The sequence below is a fragment of the Crotalus tigris genome, unplaced genomic scaffold (genome assembly GCF_016545835.1).
Source record: "Crotalus tigris isolate CLP2741 ecotype Arizona unplaced genomic scaffold, ASM1654583v1 scf7180000024461.2689607, whole genome shotgun sequence".
Taxonomy (NCBI): Eukaryota; Metazoa; Chordata; class Lepidosauria; order Squamata; family Viperidae; genus Crotalus; species Crotalus tigris.
Genome location: NW_024100631.1, coordinates 234,828 through 252,461, shown reverse-complemented (window position 1 = coordinate 252,461; position 17,634 = coordinate 234,828). Strand labels below are relative to the sequence as shown.

The 17,634-nt window shown below is 43.2% G+C and overlaps 1 protein-coding gene across 5 annotated transcripts in view; it reads right to left on the bottom strand.

The window, feature by feature from the left end:
- Positions 1-3,883: 3,883 nt before the first annotated feature.
- LOC120303167 (splicing factor SWAP) overlaps positions 3,884-17,634 on the bottom strand; it is an 87,968-nt gene continuing 74,217 nt past the window's right edge. For all 5 annotated transcript variants that reach the window (XM_039332412.1, XM_039332413.1, XM_039332416.1 and 2 more), the window contains 4 exons: positions 13,530-13,655; positions 10,880-11,047; positions 8,120-8,192; positions 3,884-4,235 (listed from right to left, as the gene is read on the bottom strand). In XM_039332412.1, coding sequence (XP_039188346.1) covers positions 4,170-4,235; positions 8,120-8,192; positions 10,880-11,047; positions 13,530-13,655 — 433 coding nt within the window. In that variant the 3' untranslated portion in view covers positions 3,884-4,169. The remainder of the gene's footprint in view (positions 4,236-8,119; positions 8,193-10,879; positions 11,048-13,529; positions 13,656-17,634) is intronic.

The window sequence follows — 17,634 nt, the reverse complement described above, 5'->3', positions numbered from 1 at the left end:
GCCTTGAATGGGTTTAATATTTGCCTCTAGGCAGCCCGGAGTGAAAAACCTATCTTTTCTCCAACTACCTTAATGGAAATGTATGTGGGTGATTTCAATTACACCCAGACCCATTTCAACAAATTTATGGTCAGCTAAGTGGTTATTAATATTATATGGAAGTAGCCACGGAAAGGCAAAGGCTTTCTATTTTTCATACCCTGTCTCTGTGGTGTGGCAAAACACTTATTAAAAAAAAAAAAAGACGGGGAGACGGGGGATCCAAAATCCTTGTAAAAGTAATAAGAAACATCTCCCACTGTTCTGGAAAAGATGAAAAGCAGTTTGTTCTTTCTTTTTTGAAAAGGAGCAGTCAAGGAAGGATAAATACAGGTAGTCCTCAACGTTACGACCACAATTGAGCCTAACATTTCTGTTGCTAAGTGAGACCTTTGTCAAGTGAGTTTAGTCCCGTTTTACGACCTTTCTTGCCACGGTCACTTAGTGAATACGGCGGTTGTTAAGTGAGTAAACCAGTTGTTAACTGAAACTGGTTTCCACATCGACCGCGCCCGTCAGAAGATTGCAAAAGGGGATCATATAACCTCAGGACTCTGCAACCGTCGTTAAGTACAAGTCAGTTGCCAAGAGTCTAAATTTTGATCACGTGGCCATGAAGATGCTGCAGTGAAAAATGGTCATAAGTCACGTTTTTTGCAGTGCTGCAGTAACTTCCAACAGTCACTAAATGGACTACCTGTATCTAAAGATCTCGGAGAGTTCTCTAATGAACTTGGGCAAAAGAGTTGTTTTGAGTCCTCTTCTGTACATCCAAACGGACGGGATGTGGCCAGGTGAGAAGCCACGATGGGGCCGCATCACTTCGTCATCCCAACCAGGTGGTGGTTCAACAAAGCCCCAACCCTGTAATGTTGATAGTGAATGAATTCAGTCGTAAAAGTACCAAATATTTATAGATCACAAAACGGCGCCTCACGTATTGGGGCCTTGTCATGATGGGGGCAATTCACTGGAGAAAGCGATTATGTTTGGAAGAGTTAGGGGGTAGAAGGAAACCAGGCCACCAAAGAACATCGTGGCTGGACACCATCAAAAGTGACACCAGCCAGAACCTAGAATAACTTGAAGAAGTAGTGCAAGATCGGAAGGCAGAGAGAGAACTGGTCCATAGAATTGCCAAGAATCGGACATTATCGTCACCATGAAGTCTGGAATCCACCACTGCTGCAACACTCCAGACATTAAGAACTTAGTGGAAATAACTTGCATTTAAAGGATAAATCAAACAAGGAACAAAAGATTGATAGTGCATCTCCTGTGACGTCCCCTTCTCACCCCGTAAGACGGAGCAGAATGTATTTCCTGTGCCTTTTTTCTTTAAAACAGAACACACAACTTTCTGCACTTCGCTTGCCAATAAACAATAAGTCCTTATTTATCAGGGTCTAAAGCGTCTTATTTTTTTTTTTCATAATGCAGTTATGAAGTCGGTCAAGTGCAATACAGGAAAAAATGCGAAGAAAGTCAGGGAACGGAAACGGTGTAGCTCTTCCCCCCCCCCTCTTTAAATAGGGGATATATTTTAGAGAGAAGGAAAAAAAAAGGGAGACATGCCATTAACAGCATTCGAACTACAATGCATTGCGAACTACAATGCATTGCGTAGGAAGAAAAGAAGACAAAAGAAATTGCCCCTTGGGAAAACAATTTGAAAAAAAAAAAAAAACCCACCCTCTAAAGATCTCCGAGCTTGATGCTTTGCTTGCAGATGTTTCATCGCTCTTGATGCAGTCCATCAAAAGACTGATAAATGATAAAAAAAGATTGTCAAAGGACAAATAGGGTTGGGACTCCTTAATACAGGGATGAAGGACTACTTGAAAATGCCTCGATTGCAGGCTAGGTCTAACAATGGCAAATTTTTCGGCATTGTTGCTAAGAAAACGACAACGGATGTAACTCTGAAATCAGCAGGATTCAGGTGTGCTGAATGACGGCCAAGTTGTAAAGCAAAATGTTTGAGCCGTTTAACTGAGGATTTTCTGGAAGTTCCTAATACTTTTTAACCTCAAGGTCTCCAGACGTTTTTTTAAATAATAATAAAATCTGTGAAATCAAAAGGCTTTGTCACGCGCTATATTATGAAACTGAATTGTTCCACTTTTTAAAGGCGGAAACAAAGACCTATTTAAAATTTTAATCTGGCTCTTGTTCAGAGCTGCCGTTTAAAAAAAAAAAAACCCTCTTGATTTCTTTGGGATTTTAAAAAAGGCATTGTGCTCCATTCGTACAAGCTATAATTATAGGAAATTGGCAAGATTCGGTGCGTAATTGCGGTTTGCCAGTAGCTGTTTACAAAGGCAAGGCAACATCTATAAAGTATAAAATCTCCTGTTTTTGTTTGTAACCTGCGGCTGGGCGAAACGGTGCAAAACTGGACAATTTTCGAATCAAGGTGCCGCAAATGGATTAACTTAAAAACAAATGCGTCCTGGGGCTCCTGTGGGATTGATATTGAAAGATTAGTTGTTATGGCAAAATTGTGGCCACCCCCCCCACCGCCCTGCTGTGCTGCCGCACCCATCCACGGTTATGTGATGGTGATCTCCCGATGTGATTTCCCACGAAGTCAATGGGGAAGCCAGCAGGAAATCAAAACTCCTTACTGCTTGCTTCCTAAGGTTATTCTGTTTATCGATTTAGGTAAGGAAGTACGTCTGATATGATGACCCAACAGATTGTGGCTTGCCTTGTGTTCCCTAATTTTTAACGCTGTGTTTGGGACCTGGACAAAGTTAAGTACAAACAGTGCTGCTCTGGAGAACAGCAGTGGTTTTGTGTTTAAGAAAAGTGATTGTAGAAATAATAACGGGTCAAGGAAAAAATAGGTCAGCGAATTCATTTACTCTTAAAATTAAAGAGGCTCTACACACGAAGGCAAACTTGGAAAAAGCTAGCATTAAATCACCCCTCCCAATGCCTAAAGCTGGCTGAGATTTTATTAGACTAATTTTACCCCTTTATGACTAATTTCAAAATGGCTTACGCATTAATCCCCTCAGCCCAAGACTAAGTTTCACGTGAGTTCTAGCGGCTGTGGTTTCCAGACCCTCACACAATCAGCACCGCCCCAATTCTGGTATGGTGGATTTGGGATGGAACATCCCGGATCCTTCTAGAATTGCCCCACGAAAGATTTGGTAGCAAAATGCCAGTCTTCTGTGGTATGTTTGTCCTTGCATTTTCAACAAGTGGTGCTTCAAGAGACGATTATTATATCCTCCAAGCACCCAATATATTTTTAATTAGAAGTCCCAATAAATTGTTTGTTTGGTGTGTGTGTGTGTGTGTGTGTGTGAGAGAGAGAGAGACAGAGAGTCTGCCAACTCTGTCTTATCACAAAAAAAAAAAATAACTTACTATCTTCTATTTTATGATAAAGTCAAATAAATTGAGGTTTACCTTTATCGGCAGAGCTCTGCATATCTGGAGAATTTTGAGCTCCTCTTCCAGCAAGGCATGAAGAAGTCTTATTCCAAATCTTGGAATGCTTGTCACTAACTAACTAACTAATCTAGCTTTTTTTCTGACTGGGGGCCATAAAACCCTGCAAGTCAGCTCCCAATTACATCCTGGAGAATAGTAGGAATCTGCTCCCTTCGACCCTTTTGCATTATTCTTTCCAAGCACAATCTATACAGCTCAATAAACGCCAGTCCTTTGGCCTAATTTTTCTCCCTCCTTTTGCCTGCTGCTTTCATTAGCATTTCCTCGCTTTGTTCTGCTAAATTCGATTTACGCATACTGCTTTAGAGGAACCTGATTGAAAAGCGAGCGTAAGGTCATCTGAAACAAAGGAAAGGAGAAACAACAACAACAACAGTAACAACCAATCTCCAAAAAGCCTTTAGCTAATAAAAAGGATTTCTCTGCATTTTTTATTTGGGTAACACTCGCCGGAATGTCGTATTTACAAATATACAGGCACCGCTTGTTGTAAAATTCTTACTGAGAAACCAATCAGAATATAATTTACAAAGCTCCCTTCCCAGGGCTGTTTTTCTGCAAAGGAAGTTTTTGCAACTCGGGCAGCAGTTGCAAGAGGACTCTTCCCCCCTCCCAGCTAAGGAGGACTTTTTGTTCCTTCTGGAGCTTCCATCTTTCCCGTCTCAAGAGGCACTGGTTGAAATATTTTTAGAAGCTGCAAGCATCGCCCTCACCTTGGCCATAAGATCCTGCAACAAACACAAAAGAAGCATAAAACAAAAACAAGTCAGACAGCAATAATAACCAAACCGTCTGTCTGCCAAAGGTCTGCTGAGCATCTCTTCAACAGCAAGCATACTTCTTGCCACCTTGCCAAAAGAAGGGAATATTGGCAATTTAGGATTGAATTGTGGGGTCCTTGGTGCTCTCTGACATTGATGGTTTTCTTGCAGACGTTTCATTACCCAACTAGGTAACGTCATCAGTGCTAGAAGGGAGTGGGGGGGAGGAGGAGGAAGATTGTGGGGTCCTCGGTGCTCTCCGAGCTGGGTTGTTTTCTTGCAGACATTTCATTACCCAGCTAGGTAACGTCATCAGTGCTAGAAGGGAGTGGGGTGGAGGAGGAGGAAGATTGTGGGGTCCTCGGTGCTCTCCGAGCTGGGTTGTTTTCTTGCAGACATTTCATTACCCAGCTAGGTAACGTCATCAGTGCTAGAAGGGAGTGGGGTGGAGGAGGAGGAAGACTGTGGGGTCCTCGGTGCTCTCCGAGCTGGGTTGTTTTCTTGTAGACGTTTCATTACCCACTTAGGTAACATCATCAGTGCTACAAAGGAGTGGGTTTGCTTTCTGTCTGTATCTCAATGCAATTTCTCCAATCAAGGAACTCAATAAGTAACAGCTTAATCAAGGAATGATCAAATACTCCCACCAGCAAGGACAGGGAGAAAGCCCCACTCCCTTCTAGCACTGGTAATGTTCCCTAGTTCAGTAATGAAACGTCTGTTAAGAAAAGAATCGAAGCACCAAGGACTCCACAAATGGAGAAAATGTCAAATGGAAGGGTAAGTAGCTTCCAGTCTGCTTACAAATTCTGTCAAGGGTATCTAGCAGGCCAAAAAAAAAAAAAAAGTATTTTAGGATAAGCTAAGTTTGGTTAGCCGTCTCATTTAATTGCTCGGGATGACTTGACATTTCTCAAAAGCGGCCTTTTTTAGGGCAACTTCTGAAAAGATCAGACCAGAGGCGGGCTGTGGCTTCACAGACCCTGTCCCGAAGGGGAAAAACTTTGTCGGATCAGAACAATTCTGTCAAATCTGCCAATGCACTTTTTTCCAATGCTGGCTGTGGTTGAACTCATGTTTCATTTCTCACTGATTCCTAGATTCTACATTGCAGGATGCCGATATCCTTGAATCCTACTATGCTATCTTACAAATTTGGGAGTGTTTTTTTGCTCCAGAAAGAAATATTATGATAGCAGAAGGCTGCTTATAATCAATGCTGTAATCATTATTTATAAAAACATAGACAGAACGATTGCAGGAATTAGGTCATATCTAGTTTAATGAAAAGAAGGACCAGGATAGCAACGTTCCAATACGTGAGAAGAGGAGGTCAACTTATTCTCCAAACCAACTCAAGAAGTAATGGATGGAAAATAATCAAGGAGAGAAGCAACTTAGAAATATGGAAAAATTTCTCGGCTAGTGAGAAAAATTAATCAGTGGAGCGAGTTGCCAACCAGAAATTGCAGTTGCTCCAACACTGGAGGTTTTTAAGAAGAGACTGGACAACCATTTGTCTGAAATGGATCTCCTGCTCAGCAGGGGATTGGACTAAATGACCTCCAAGGCCCCTTCCAATTCTGGTATTCTGTACATAACCGTGCAAAGCAGTTAACCAGCATTGTCTAACAAGACTTGATTTGCCCATGTTTTGCAGAGAAATGGGGTTAAGCGTATTATGTGAAGGTTTCTGCAACTAGAGAAAGCAAGAAGCTGGCTTCCAAAATTCAAATGGCCAGTTTCAGTATGCCTGGAAATATTTCCTTGGCATGTCTGTGCTGCAAAATTGCTGGCTTCTGTTCAGCCACTCTGGAAAACGTAGCAAACAGGAGGATATCCAAGATTTTAACCACGGCTGTCACTAAAAGGTTTACAACATTTTTGTAATGCAGAAAAGGCTTTCCACACACAGTTTCTTGTGCCCGTTTTCCAAACAAGGAAGCAAATGAAAACCTACTCTGCATTTCTTTTTCTTAGTGGTGAAAAAAGAATCTTTTAACTGGTGATCATTTCCCAAGGTTTGAAGTCAAGACTCCCTTGATGAAGCTTGACAGCTGTTTTTCATCTCGCCCTTTCAAAGCTAAGCAGCCTGTTTTGACCCCCCCCCCCAAAAAAAAACATTTCCAATGGCTTCAGTCATCTGAGTGTCAAAAATCCTCTTTCTTTCCGAGAGGGAAGGAACATCCATGCTGTGATCATGCTTAGGAAAAATGGTGCAAATTGTTAACTTTCATCCATCGCAATGCCTCGAAATTAATGTATGAAGAAAAACTCCAAAGCATATTTAGAGGCAATCCTACCAAGTCAAATTAAATTTGCAATAAACCCAAGATAATGTGGGTTGTTTTTTGTTTTTTTTTTTTTAGGAAAGGGAACCTGAACAGGGCTATTGCTACATTATTGTTTTCTTGACCAGGTTGTGTGAAGGAAAACTGAACACAAGAGAGGAGGATTTATATGCACTGTTCTTAGTGTGCTGAAGGAAAAAATATGCCTATTTAAGCTACTTTCTAATCCTTTGACCAACCAAGAAAAAAAACCCAACACATTGTTATTATATCCAAATCTGTAAATGAACCTTATCACAGTTTTTCAGTGTCCTTGTTTTCCCACTGCTGTACTTAACAGCGTAAGATAATTACTTTTAAAGTAATTACTTTGGTAACTTTAATGATAAAAAATTGTTCCAAAAAAAGGCAAGGTGTTGTGGGTTTTGGAATTGTCTAGATAAAAGGAAGGGAGATAAGACGGATCCAAAAGTTGCTTTTTCCAAAAGGCAAGTGGACTTTACTGGTTTTTTTCTTTAAAAAACATTTTGCTTCTCATCCAGTTAGAACTGAAGAAGCTTCTTGGATGTGAAGTGACACGTTTTCAAGGAAAAAAAAAACCACGAAAGTCTAATTGCTTTTGGAAAAAGCAACTTTGGGACAACCATGACTGGATGATAGGGACTCTCATGGATGATGGATCTAAGACTTTTTTTTTATATATTGCAAGGACTGAAAAGGAAGGAGATTAAAAGTCTCCCATTGTTGGGAGCAGAAAAAAGTTTCAGTCTGTAAAAGAACTGGAGAAAAAGATGGGTTTGAGACTCGTTTGGGGGTGGGTGGGGCTATACTCACTCATTCCTAATCACCAAGTGACTATCCAGACTTTTCTTAAAAACCTCCAGGGATGGAGCATCCACAACTTCTGGAGGCACCCTTTAATCGTTCTCACTATTAAGAAATTTCTCCTTAATTCCAGGTTGCTTCTCTCCTTGCTCCACTGTTTCTTGTCCTGCCCTCTGGTCCTTTCGAAAATAAATTGACCCCTTCCACTTAAATACTGCCATCATGTCCCCCCTAGTCCTTCTTTCTCCTAGACTAGTCAAATCCAATTCCTGCAACTGTTCTTCACATATTTTAGTCTCCAGGCCTTTAATCGTCTTAGTTTTTGTACTTTTTCCAGTCTCAACATCTTTTTTGTACTGTGGTGACCAAAACTGGATGCAGTATTCCAAGTGTGGCCTTACTAAGGCTTTATAAAGCGGTACTAACGCTTCATGTGATTTTGATTCTATGCCTCTGTTTATGCAACCCAGGATTGTATTTGCTTTTTTGGCTGGCTCATGTTTAAGTGATTGTCCACTAGGACCCCCAAGGTCCCTCTCACAGTTGCTGTTTTTGAGCCAGGTTTCACCTAATCTTTACTTATCCCTTTGGTTTTTCCTGCCTAAGTGTAAAACTTTGCTTTTCTCCCCATTACATTTCATTTTATTTTTTCACTTTAACCCGACACCCCACAAGACGAGCAAGAACTGCAGTAATTGCAAAGCCTTGTAAAATCCAGGACCCATTTAGTTGTACCTGAGTGATTTTACTCTGAACGGACGACACAATTGCAGAAGAGATTTGGCCCTCTTTTTCCAAAGGAACTCCCCTGAAAATTTGAGAAGAAGAAAAAAAAAATGAATTGACAGGTAATTAGCCGAGTTAAGTTGAGCAACTGCAATTAAACATGAAAAACAGAAGAACGGTGGAGTGAAAGGAACTGGAAGGAGGTTTTTTTGCATTCTGCATTTTTCAGGAAATTAATGCGATTAGTCTGCCTTTTAGACATCTTGTAAGATCAGTGGGGAAAAAAAAACATAATCAGAGGAAACACTTTGAATCTTTAGTTCAGTGGTTCTCAATCTGTGGGTCGGGACCCCATTTGGGGTTGAACGACCATTTCACGGGGGTCGCCAAACAAGGCTGTCTGCCATTTTTCCCCCCTTTTCTTTGGCCACGCCCCTGGCACCCGGTGATGTATAAGTGGTTTGGGGTCACCACAACATGGGGAACTGTATTACGGGGTCGCGGCATTAGAAAGGTTGAGAACCACTGCTTTAGCTGGACTCTGACACAAAGCCTGGACCCCCTCACCCTGCAAATTCTCACCAGTGGTGCATCCTGAACTGGCATCTTCTCAACAAATATTCCCATGGGATTAAATAATTAACATTAAGCCACTTCTGCAACATTTGCCGATGACCAGTTTTCTCAGACAAAACCAGGCTGCATCTCTCTCTCTCTCTTTTTTGGGAGAGAAACAAGTCCCTGGAACATCTCCCAAAATAAAGGGGAAGAAGAAGAAGGAGGAGGAGGAGGAGGAGGAGGAGAAGAAGAAGGAGAAGAAGGAGAAGAAGGAGAAGAAGGAGAAGGAGAAGGAGAAGGAGAAGAAGAAGAAGAAGAAGAAGAAGAAGAAGAAGAAGAAGAAGAAGAAGAAGAAGAAGAAGAAGAAGAAGAAGAAGAAACAACCACCGTTCCGGGTTTTTCATGTAAATGCAAGAAAATAAAATTAAAAACGCAGCTCTCTGAGAGACGAGACGGGCAAAGCTTCAAAGGGGAAATCGGATTCCACGGAAAGCCAGCAGAATCATCTATTCACGCCGAACCTTCAAATTGATTTGAGATGTCAAAGAGCCAACGCGAGGCTTTCAAATAACTTCAGAGAGACTGCAATGCCATTCAGAGAGTTGACAGTTTCCATGTGGTTTTCCTGTCTTAAACTTGGTTGGATCTTTCTTTCCAACTAGGGACAAAGATGGGGAGAGCGGGAGAGATGCCGAATGGATTCTTGGACAATGGAAGAAAGAACGAGCAAGGGAAGAGTTTGATGGCTTCCCCAAACTCTGCTTAGGAGAGATTTGAGCTGCTCTGGGCTTTCCCCTCCCTCTGCTGATAGAATGTGCTTAGGCAGGGTGGCTAAGGCAGAGAGAAAAATTCAGAGTTACTCTGATGCTCTTCTTCAACTTCTAAAGGAAGAAATTTATTCCTCTAAAGGATCTACCATCCTTACTGTTTTAGTTCATTCTGCCCCCCCCCCCCAATGAAGCGGCTGTAAGTATTCGGATGCTTCTGTGCTGAGACCTGTGATCTAACCCTTCTCCAAATTGAATTGGAGAAGATTGAACCTTGTTGCTCCTGAAAAGGAATCTTGCCACAGTTGAATTTCCAATTAAAATCAGACTGGAGGCAATAGGTGTCAGTCAGGGGCAACAACTCTGTCCGTCTCCAATCTCCATCCATCCACTCATCCACCCACCTTACCTATCTATCCATACATGTCTGTCTGTCCATCTCCACCCACCCATCCATCCATCCTTCTTAACCTATCTATCCATACATGTCTGTTTGTCCATCTCCAATCTCCATCCATCTATCCATCCACTCATCCATTCATCTGTCTATCCATACATGTCTATCTCCAATCTCCATCCATCCATCCTCCTTACCTATCTATCCATACATGTCCATCTCCAATCTCCATCCATCCATCCTCCTTACCTATTCCATACATGTCTATCCATACATGTCTATCTCCAATCTCCATCCATCCATCCTCCTTACCTATCTATCCATACATGTCCATCTCCAATCTCCATCCATCCATCCTCCTTACCTATCCATCCATACATGTCTATTTCCAATCTCCATCCATTCATCCACCCTCCCATTTTATCTATCTATCCCAGTGGTTCTCAACGTTTGTATGACGGCGACCCCCATTACACAAACGTGCCGCGCATGCGCGGCGCCGCCCCGAGGGGGAAAAATGGCGGATAACCTTGTTTGGCGACCCCCGAGAAATGGTCGATCGACCCCAAATGGGGTCGCGACCCATAGGTTGAGAACCACTGATCTATCCATACATGTCTGTCTATCTCTAATCTCCATTCATCCATCCCTCTTTCCCTCCCTCCCTCCCTCTCGAAAAAACCAGCATCTTTTCCTTACACTTCAACTCCACCAGCCGAGCCCATCTGCAGAGCCCATCTACTTAACCCTCTTTAGCTCCTCTTCAGTATTTCACGCGATGCAGGAGGGCGAACAGGTAACCAGCTAAAGAACCGCAGTGCACCTTTGTGATGCTGGAGCATTTACAATTCTAACATGCTCAACGCCTGCTTACTGCGTTCGCCCCAAAGGTTTGGAGAAGAAAAGCAAACTGAGCTTGGATGATTATTATTTTTTTCTGGCAGAGAATCAGCAAGCCTCCCCCCCCCCGCTTTTATCATTATTTACTTTCTCATTTTGGATTATTTATACGCTCGGCCGGAATGGGGGCTCTCGGGGGCTCATTACCCAGAACGCTCTTGGCTGGATCCTCGGCTCTCCACAGGAGAGATGCTGGCTGAGTGACTGGAATTCTTATGGGCGGATGGCTTTCCCGGCGAGATGGAAGGCGAGTGGGATCTAGCTTTGGACTTCGTGTGGGAATGCGACCGTCTCTTCTTCTTTTCATGGGGGCTTCTGAAAAGGAAACAGGAACACACAGCACAATCCCGTTAAGTCTAAAACACGCCATCGCAACAGAGGCCAAGGGGAAAAAAAAACCCAAAACCACGGCTCGCCCTCCTGTTTTAATCTTCTCTTTCACATCAAAAACGACTTTATTTTTATTTATTTATTTTCCGAAGGAGCTCCTGGTGTCGGAAGAGTTTCCTCCTGCGTGAATCAGGCCCAGGTCCCGGGTGAAAACCACAGCGGAAGGGAAGACCCTGGAAAATTCCAGGAAGTCCGTTCTAGGCTTCGGAGGCCCAGACCTGCATCCACACAGAGAACCGGCTGTTCAAGTATTTGAATCCCACCACTGACTTACAATTCTAATTCTGGGCTCCATTTACAATTGCGATTCTGTTATCAACGGAAAACTTTGCTCCTTAATCTCCAGCCTCTACCCGGAGACAGAACCAGGGATAGAACAGTCCATCCTTGCTGAAGAAGTAGGAAAAAGCATATTTTCAGAGGAAGGAGTAGGTGATGCTTCTTATCTGACTCAAATCCCCAGGTTTCCCCCCCCCCGGCAAAGAATATGCCTCGTAGTACCCGTGTTTCCCCGAAAATAAGACCAGGATCTCCCCCCCCCCCCGCAAAAGAGGTACCAAGTCTTATTTTCAAGGGGTGTGTGTCTTTTTTTACTCACCTCCTGCACTGACAGCCCTGCTCAGCTGGTCCCCTTCTTTTGCAGCCGAAGGAGTGCATTTTGTAGTCAGGCTTTTCCGGAAGGCCTCTGCAGCCGAGTACCGAGCTATGGATTCAATCTGTAGCTTGGTTCTTGCCTGCAGTGGCCTTTCCAGAAATGCAGGCCTAGCTGCAGAAGAAGAAGTGGGCTGGCGAGGCGAGGCCTGGCTGCAAGATGTGTGGGTACTGGGCATGTGGGACAGCTCCACACCCCCACCCCAGCTTGATTTTTAAGTGTGTGCCTCACCCACTCAATGGGATACACCCACCCAATAGGCCACGCCTGCCCAGCACACGACAATACATAAGTGGGTTTTGGGTTGCAGTTTGGGCACTCGGTCTCTAAAAGGTTCGCCATCACTGCATTAAGATTTCCAGCACGTATCTCGCCATAGCGCCATGGATGTAAATAGTTAGGCATTTCTCCGTGGAGAAGGCAGGATGTAAAGGCAGTACGCAGGGACAAGGCAACCCACGCAGCATATTTTAAAACCCCGGGCGATGGAGATGGATGGAGCTGCCGTGCACCATAAACATCGCCATCCTCGGGAAGGTTTCTCGCTATCAGGGCTGTTTGCATTCCTCGTAACCAAAGCCTCCTAAATCAGAGAATAATTTGAGCCATAAAGATGCTGAAAGGCGCCCCACCTCACTCCTGCTCTTTTCTGTAGATCACTCTCCTGGACTCCTGTCTTAGTCTACGCGCGTTGTCTCTTTTGCTTTCTTGCCGGCTTATATTTGCAATTATTAATAAATTGGGACCCGTGCCCAGAAGTGTCTACTGAAAGGATGTCCGAAAAACATAATCAAAATCAATCTCTCGGTTTTATGCCCTTTGGAATCGGGGTCTCAGCGCCGCCACCTAATTCCATTGCTCATCTGTAATGGAAAGGGGGCACCCAGTCATCTACAAAATTTAGGGAAGGAAGACCACGGGATTTTTTTCCTAGCCTCTTTAGTAAAGTTGATGCAGAAAGCATCCCCAAACAAAGTTTGGGCTCCTTTTTAAAACATATCATTGTTTAGCTCCATCACTGGAGGTTTTAAAGAAGAGACTGGACAGTCACTTGTCTGAGATTTTATAGAGCAGTGGTTCTCAACCTGTGGGTTGGGACCCCTTTTGGGGTCGAACGACCATTTCACGGGGGTCGCCAAACAACGCAGTCCGCCATTTTTTCCCCCTTTTCCTTAGCTGTGCTACTCCCCTTTATTCTCTTGGCTTTTGAAAGCCAATAAAATAGACTCTCTTGAATAGAGTCTAATTCTATTGGCTTTCAAAAGCCAATAGGAATTGTCCAGGCTGTCTCTGCCCTGCTGAGCCCGCCAAAAGTCCCATTCTGCCAACGGTGCTGCACCAGTTGAGTAGTCCTCGACCTACGACCGGTTGGGGGTCGCGGCATTATAAAGGTTGAGAACCACTGGTATAGGGTCTCCTGCTTGAGCAGGGGGCTGGACTAGAAGACCTCCAAGGTTCCTTCCAGCTCTATTCTATTCTATTCTATTCTATTCTATTCTATTCTATTCTATTCTATTCTATTCTATTCTATTCTATTCTACTTTCCGACTGATCCTCGCACCTACGACTTTCACAAATGCGGCAAGTTCACGTAATAGCTGGCCTGCCAGCCTCAACTGTGGCTGTTAAACAAGGACTTTCTGTATGTTAAAAAGGAATGGAGAAAGTGATGTAAAGAGCTGGACAAAGCCATCTAAATCAAGAAAGCCTCAGTGTTCCCATTCTGGAGTAATGTTCTGCAAGCACGTTGTGTACCTGGAATGGGTGCGTCTTCTGCTGATGCCCGGGCTATTGCTCACACGATAGGCAGTCGGAACGCTCCTCTCTTCTCGATGCCTTTCGGGGGTGTGTGCCCGTCTTCTCGGCGATCTTGAGCGAGACCTGAATGGACGACAGGAAAAAATTAAGTTCACCCTGAACAACTTTTGAAAATCTTTGTTTCCTGATAGGGGCACGCCACCAGGATTATCAAAGAGGAGTAAAGATTCCAACAGATCAATAAAAAAGGTGAAAATGTGGGTTTGTTACACCATGAATACTTTTGAGAAAGAAAGAAAGAAAGAAAGAAAGAAAGAAAGAAAGAAAGAAAGAAAGAAAGAGGAAAGGGAAAGAGAAAGGAAATACAGAGAAAGAGAAAAAAGAGAGAAGGAAAGAGAAAGGAAATAAATAAATAAATAAATAAATAAATAAAGAACGAAAGAAAGAAAGAAAGGTAGATAGATAGATCCTGGAGATGATGATGATAGACAGACAGATAGATAGATAGGAAGTAAGTCTGTACTGGGGATGATAGATAGATAGATAGACAGATAGGTAGATAGATAGATAGATAGATAGATAGATAGATAGATAGATAGATAGATAGATAGATATACTGGAGGGGGGGGGGAGAAAGAAAGATAGATAGATCCTGGAGATGATGATAGATAGATAGATAGATAGATAGAGAGAGAGAGAGAGAGACAGAGAGAGACCACCAGATATGCAGCAGGGGGGAGTGACTGTCAGCTCCCTGAAGATGCTTTATCCACTCACTTCCCCCCCCCCACACTGTTTTTAAAATCCCAACAGAATAATTTTCTCTTTAAGTGCTTAAAAAGGCAGGACGCAGATTAAGTGTTTTCCAGATGTAAAACAATCATATCAGAACTGATGTTATCGTCTTCCAAAGAGGGTCAAGTTTTCATTTTGTACTGCGCATTGCACAACGTTAAAGCCCCCCCCCCTATAAAGGCAGAGGCGCTCGGGAAAGGAAACTGTTCCAGGGAGCTGACAAAACAAAACAAAAAAAACCCCAAGTTTGCTTGTGATGCTTTTGGAAACGTTGACCCCAGACCAGCCTCCCAACCTCAAAGTGCTTAGAACTTGTCAGAGGGAAAGAAAGAAAAGCGAGCAATTTCTGAATCCGCTTAATATCGGAGAGGCTTAGCAGCACTTCTAATATTTTCATAGCAATGACTAAGTCTCGTACATGTACTTCCCAGCATGAATTCACACAATCAAGGACAGGGAGATCAAGGTCTCCCCTTTTACCGGATTCTGTTTTGCAGCTACTTTAATTTTTTTTTTATTATTATTATAAACATTAAGATTCATTTCGATTATCCTTCTCGTTTTTTGCCGGCCTTGAATCCACCCCTTTGTGTTTCTCTTGCTGTGTACGTCAACGCTATCGTTTTGGGCCACCCTAATCAACTCCAACAGGAAACCCCATACCATTTCAGACGAATCGGTGTCCCAATCTCTTCTTAAAAACCTCCAGTATTCAGACAATAAGGAAAAGGCATTCGCTTTGAATATTTGTAAATATCATGGGTATTTTTCTGGATGCAGATTTGGCTATTTTTTAAAAAAATAATTGCGCTAAACGGGGAAAGATTACTGCCATTTATACACCATTATGTTTTTTAAAAGGCAAAACATGGATTGTTGTTTGAGACCATGAGGACTATTCGTAAGGACTTCAACTTCTTTAAGCTAGGTTAAAACCTGTTCAAGTGACTAATCACTTCCCATTCTTAAGGAGCAGCATCCAAAAGACTGCCTGGGAGAAAAAAAACAAACAAACTGGTTTTGAAGTCTTTATTTTTGCCTCTCTCATCAAGAAAAAAAAAATACACTACATTTTGAAAATTAGCACTTCTGACTCTTCGATATAGAGACCAAACACGTGAAGTTGGCTTATGCCAATCAAGTCCTCTTACACACTAAATCCTTTAATGATGCCTTCCCTTGCTAATTACTACATACAGATCATTAGCTGCGTAAACAGAGTAGGTGGCTTAGCACGTAACCTCTTAGGGAAGCACAGACAGAAAAGCAATTCATGCGAAATGAAATTTAAATGAAACGCAGGCATCCATCTATCCAGTTTTGGGGAGTTTTGAACATAATTGGGACTTTCCAGGTGGATAGCTTGAGATCACTTGCTGCCTAATTGTATTCCTTTGCATCGCACAGAAGTCTCTTCCCTTCCAATCCGCAATCCCGTGCTTTTGCAGAAAGTTAAAAAAGAATTCGCACTGACTTCGGGTTGCAGTTGTTACGATCCTTAGGTGTGACGTAGGTAAAGTAAACAACTGTGGCAGGGTGAGAGGTGTAAGCTAAGCAGGGCCAGAGGTTGAAGATTAGATTGGGCTGGAGAAACCAGAAGGCAATAAGCAGGCAAACCTCCGTGGTTCTGCTCAGAACATAAACCCCCAAATGTCTCCGTGTAATCGTTTGGAGCTGATCCGGCCTTGAAGGGCAGTTTACTCACCCACCCTGTGAAATTAGTAACACCTCAATTAAAAGCAGCACGGAAGCCCTTCGAGATTGTCCAGCTGCTGGAAGTACTGCACTGCTGATCCTTTTTCAGGGTCACTATTTAACCCAGGATTTTGGAAGACCTCGTGGGAAATTTCATGAAAATCGGGATCGGAACTCGGACGAGCAAAAAGGTGACCTGAATGTACAAATGAGCTAAAACGGCTCTCCACGATGGGAAAGGTGAGACTAGGAAACTAATAAGGACAAAGAACTGGGCTAGGTGTTAATCTGTGTTTTTCTTCTGCTGCAAAAGGAACAACAATTGGAACCTTAGTATTCTAGCAAAGAAATGTGTGTCTTTTTACACAGCGGCCCCCAACCTTTCCAGCTTGGGGGAGGCTCCAGTGGTGTACATGCACGCCCTCCACTCCACTCGCACTAATGGAGCTTTGCGCGCAAGCGAAGGGGGCTTGCTCTCAGGGGCAAAGCACTCGTGCGAGCAGCAGACGTTTGCCCTCATGCGTGAACCGCCATTCGGGTGAGCAGAGGGCACCTGTGCTTGTGTGTGAAGCTCCACTCTTGCCCATCTCTCCCGTGGCCCAGATTCAAACAGGCCTCGTCCCAGTAGTTGTGGACCCCCGTTTTAACCCACGAAGGCACAGAACAAAACCTAACTGGTGTATTTCTGAGGCTGAAGCCATTCTCCATCAGCCTCTAATTCAGATTGGCAGCCCAGAAGAAAATTTACAATGAAATGTTTCCGCAAAAAATAAAAATCCTTAGAAAATTTGTAGACAGCACAGTGAAGGGTTTTGAAGGACAGAAGGAAAAGGCGCTACCAAGACAACAGTCACATGAAAGACATTTTGAGTCTGGGACAGAACTGTAATTAGAGCAAGCGTCTCAGTTCACATTAAGATGTTCCAATATCTCAGGGGCTGCCATAAATAAGAGGGAGTCAAGCTAGTCTCCAAAGCGCCTGAAGGCAGGACAAGAAGCAACGGATGGAAACTCATCAAGGAGAGAAGCAACCTAGAACTAAGGAGAAACTTCCCCACCGTTAGAACAATTAACCAGTAGAACAACCTGCCTCCAGAAGCGGTGAATGCTCCAACAATGGAAGTTTTTAAGAAGAGACTGGACAGCCATTTGTCTGAAATGGTGTAGGGTTCCTGTCTGAGCAGGGGGTTGGACTCGATAACCTCCAAGGTCCCTTCCAACTTTATTATTATTATTATTATTATTATTATTATTATTATTATTATTATTATTATCGATCATCTCACAGTCAGCCAGATGTTCAGACTGGATTTGGCATTTTGTCTACCTATCGAGTCCTTACCCAGGACCTGGGATAGGCAGATGTGGATGTTTGATGGTATTACAGATATCGTCGCAGGATGGAAGCAGTTCCTAATAAGGCCGCCTTTTGCAATTGACTAATAGCGAATTTGTCAATGCCAATTGTGTTCAAGTGGTGCTCCAGTTGTTTTGGGATTGTACCCAAGAAGCCTATGACTATTGGTACTACCCTTGCTTGCTTTTGCCACAGTCTTTCTATTTCTATTTGTAGGTCTTTGCATTTTGTTATCTTCTCCAGTTCTTTCTCCTC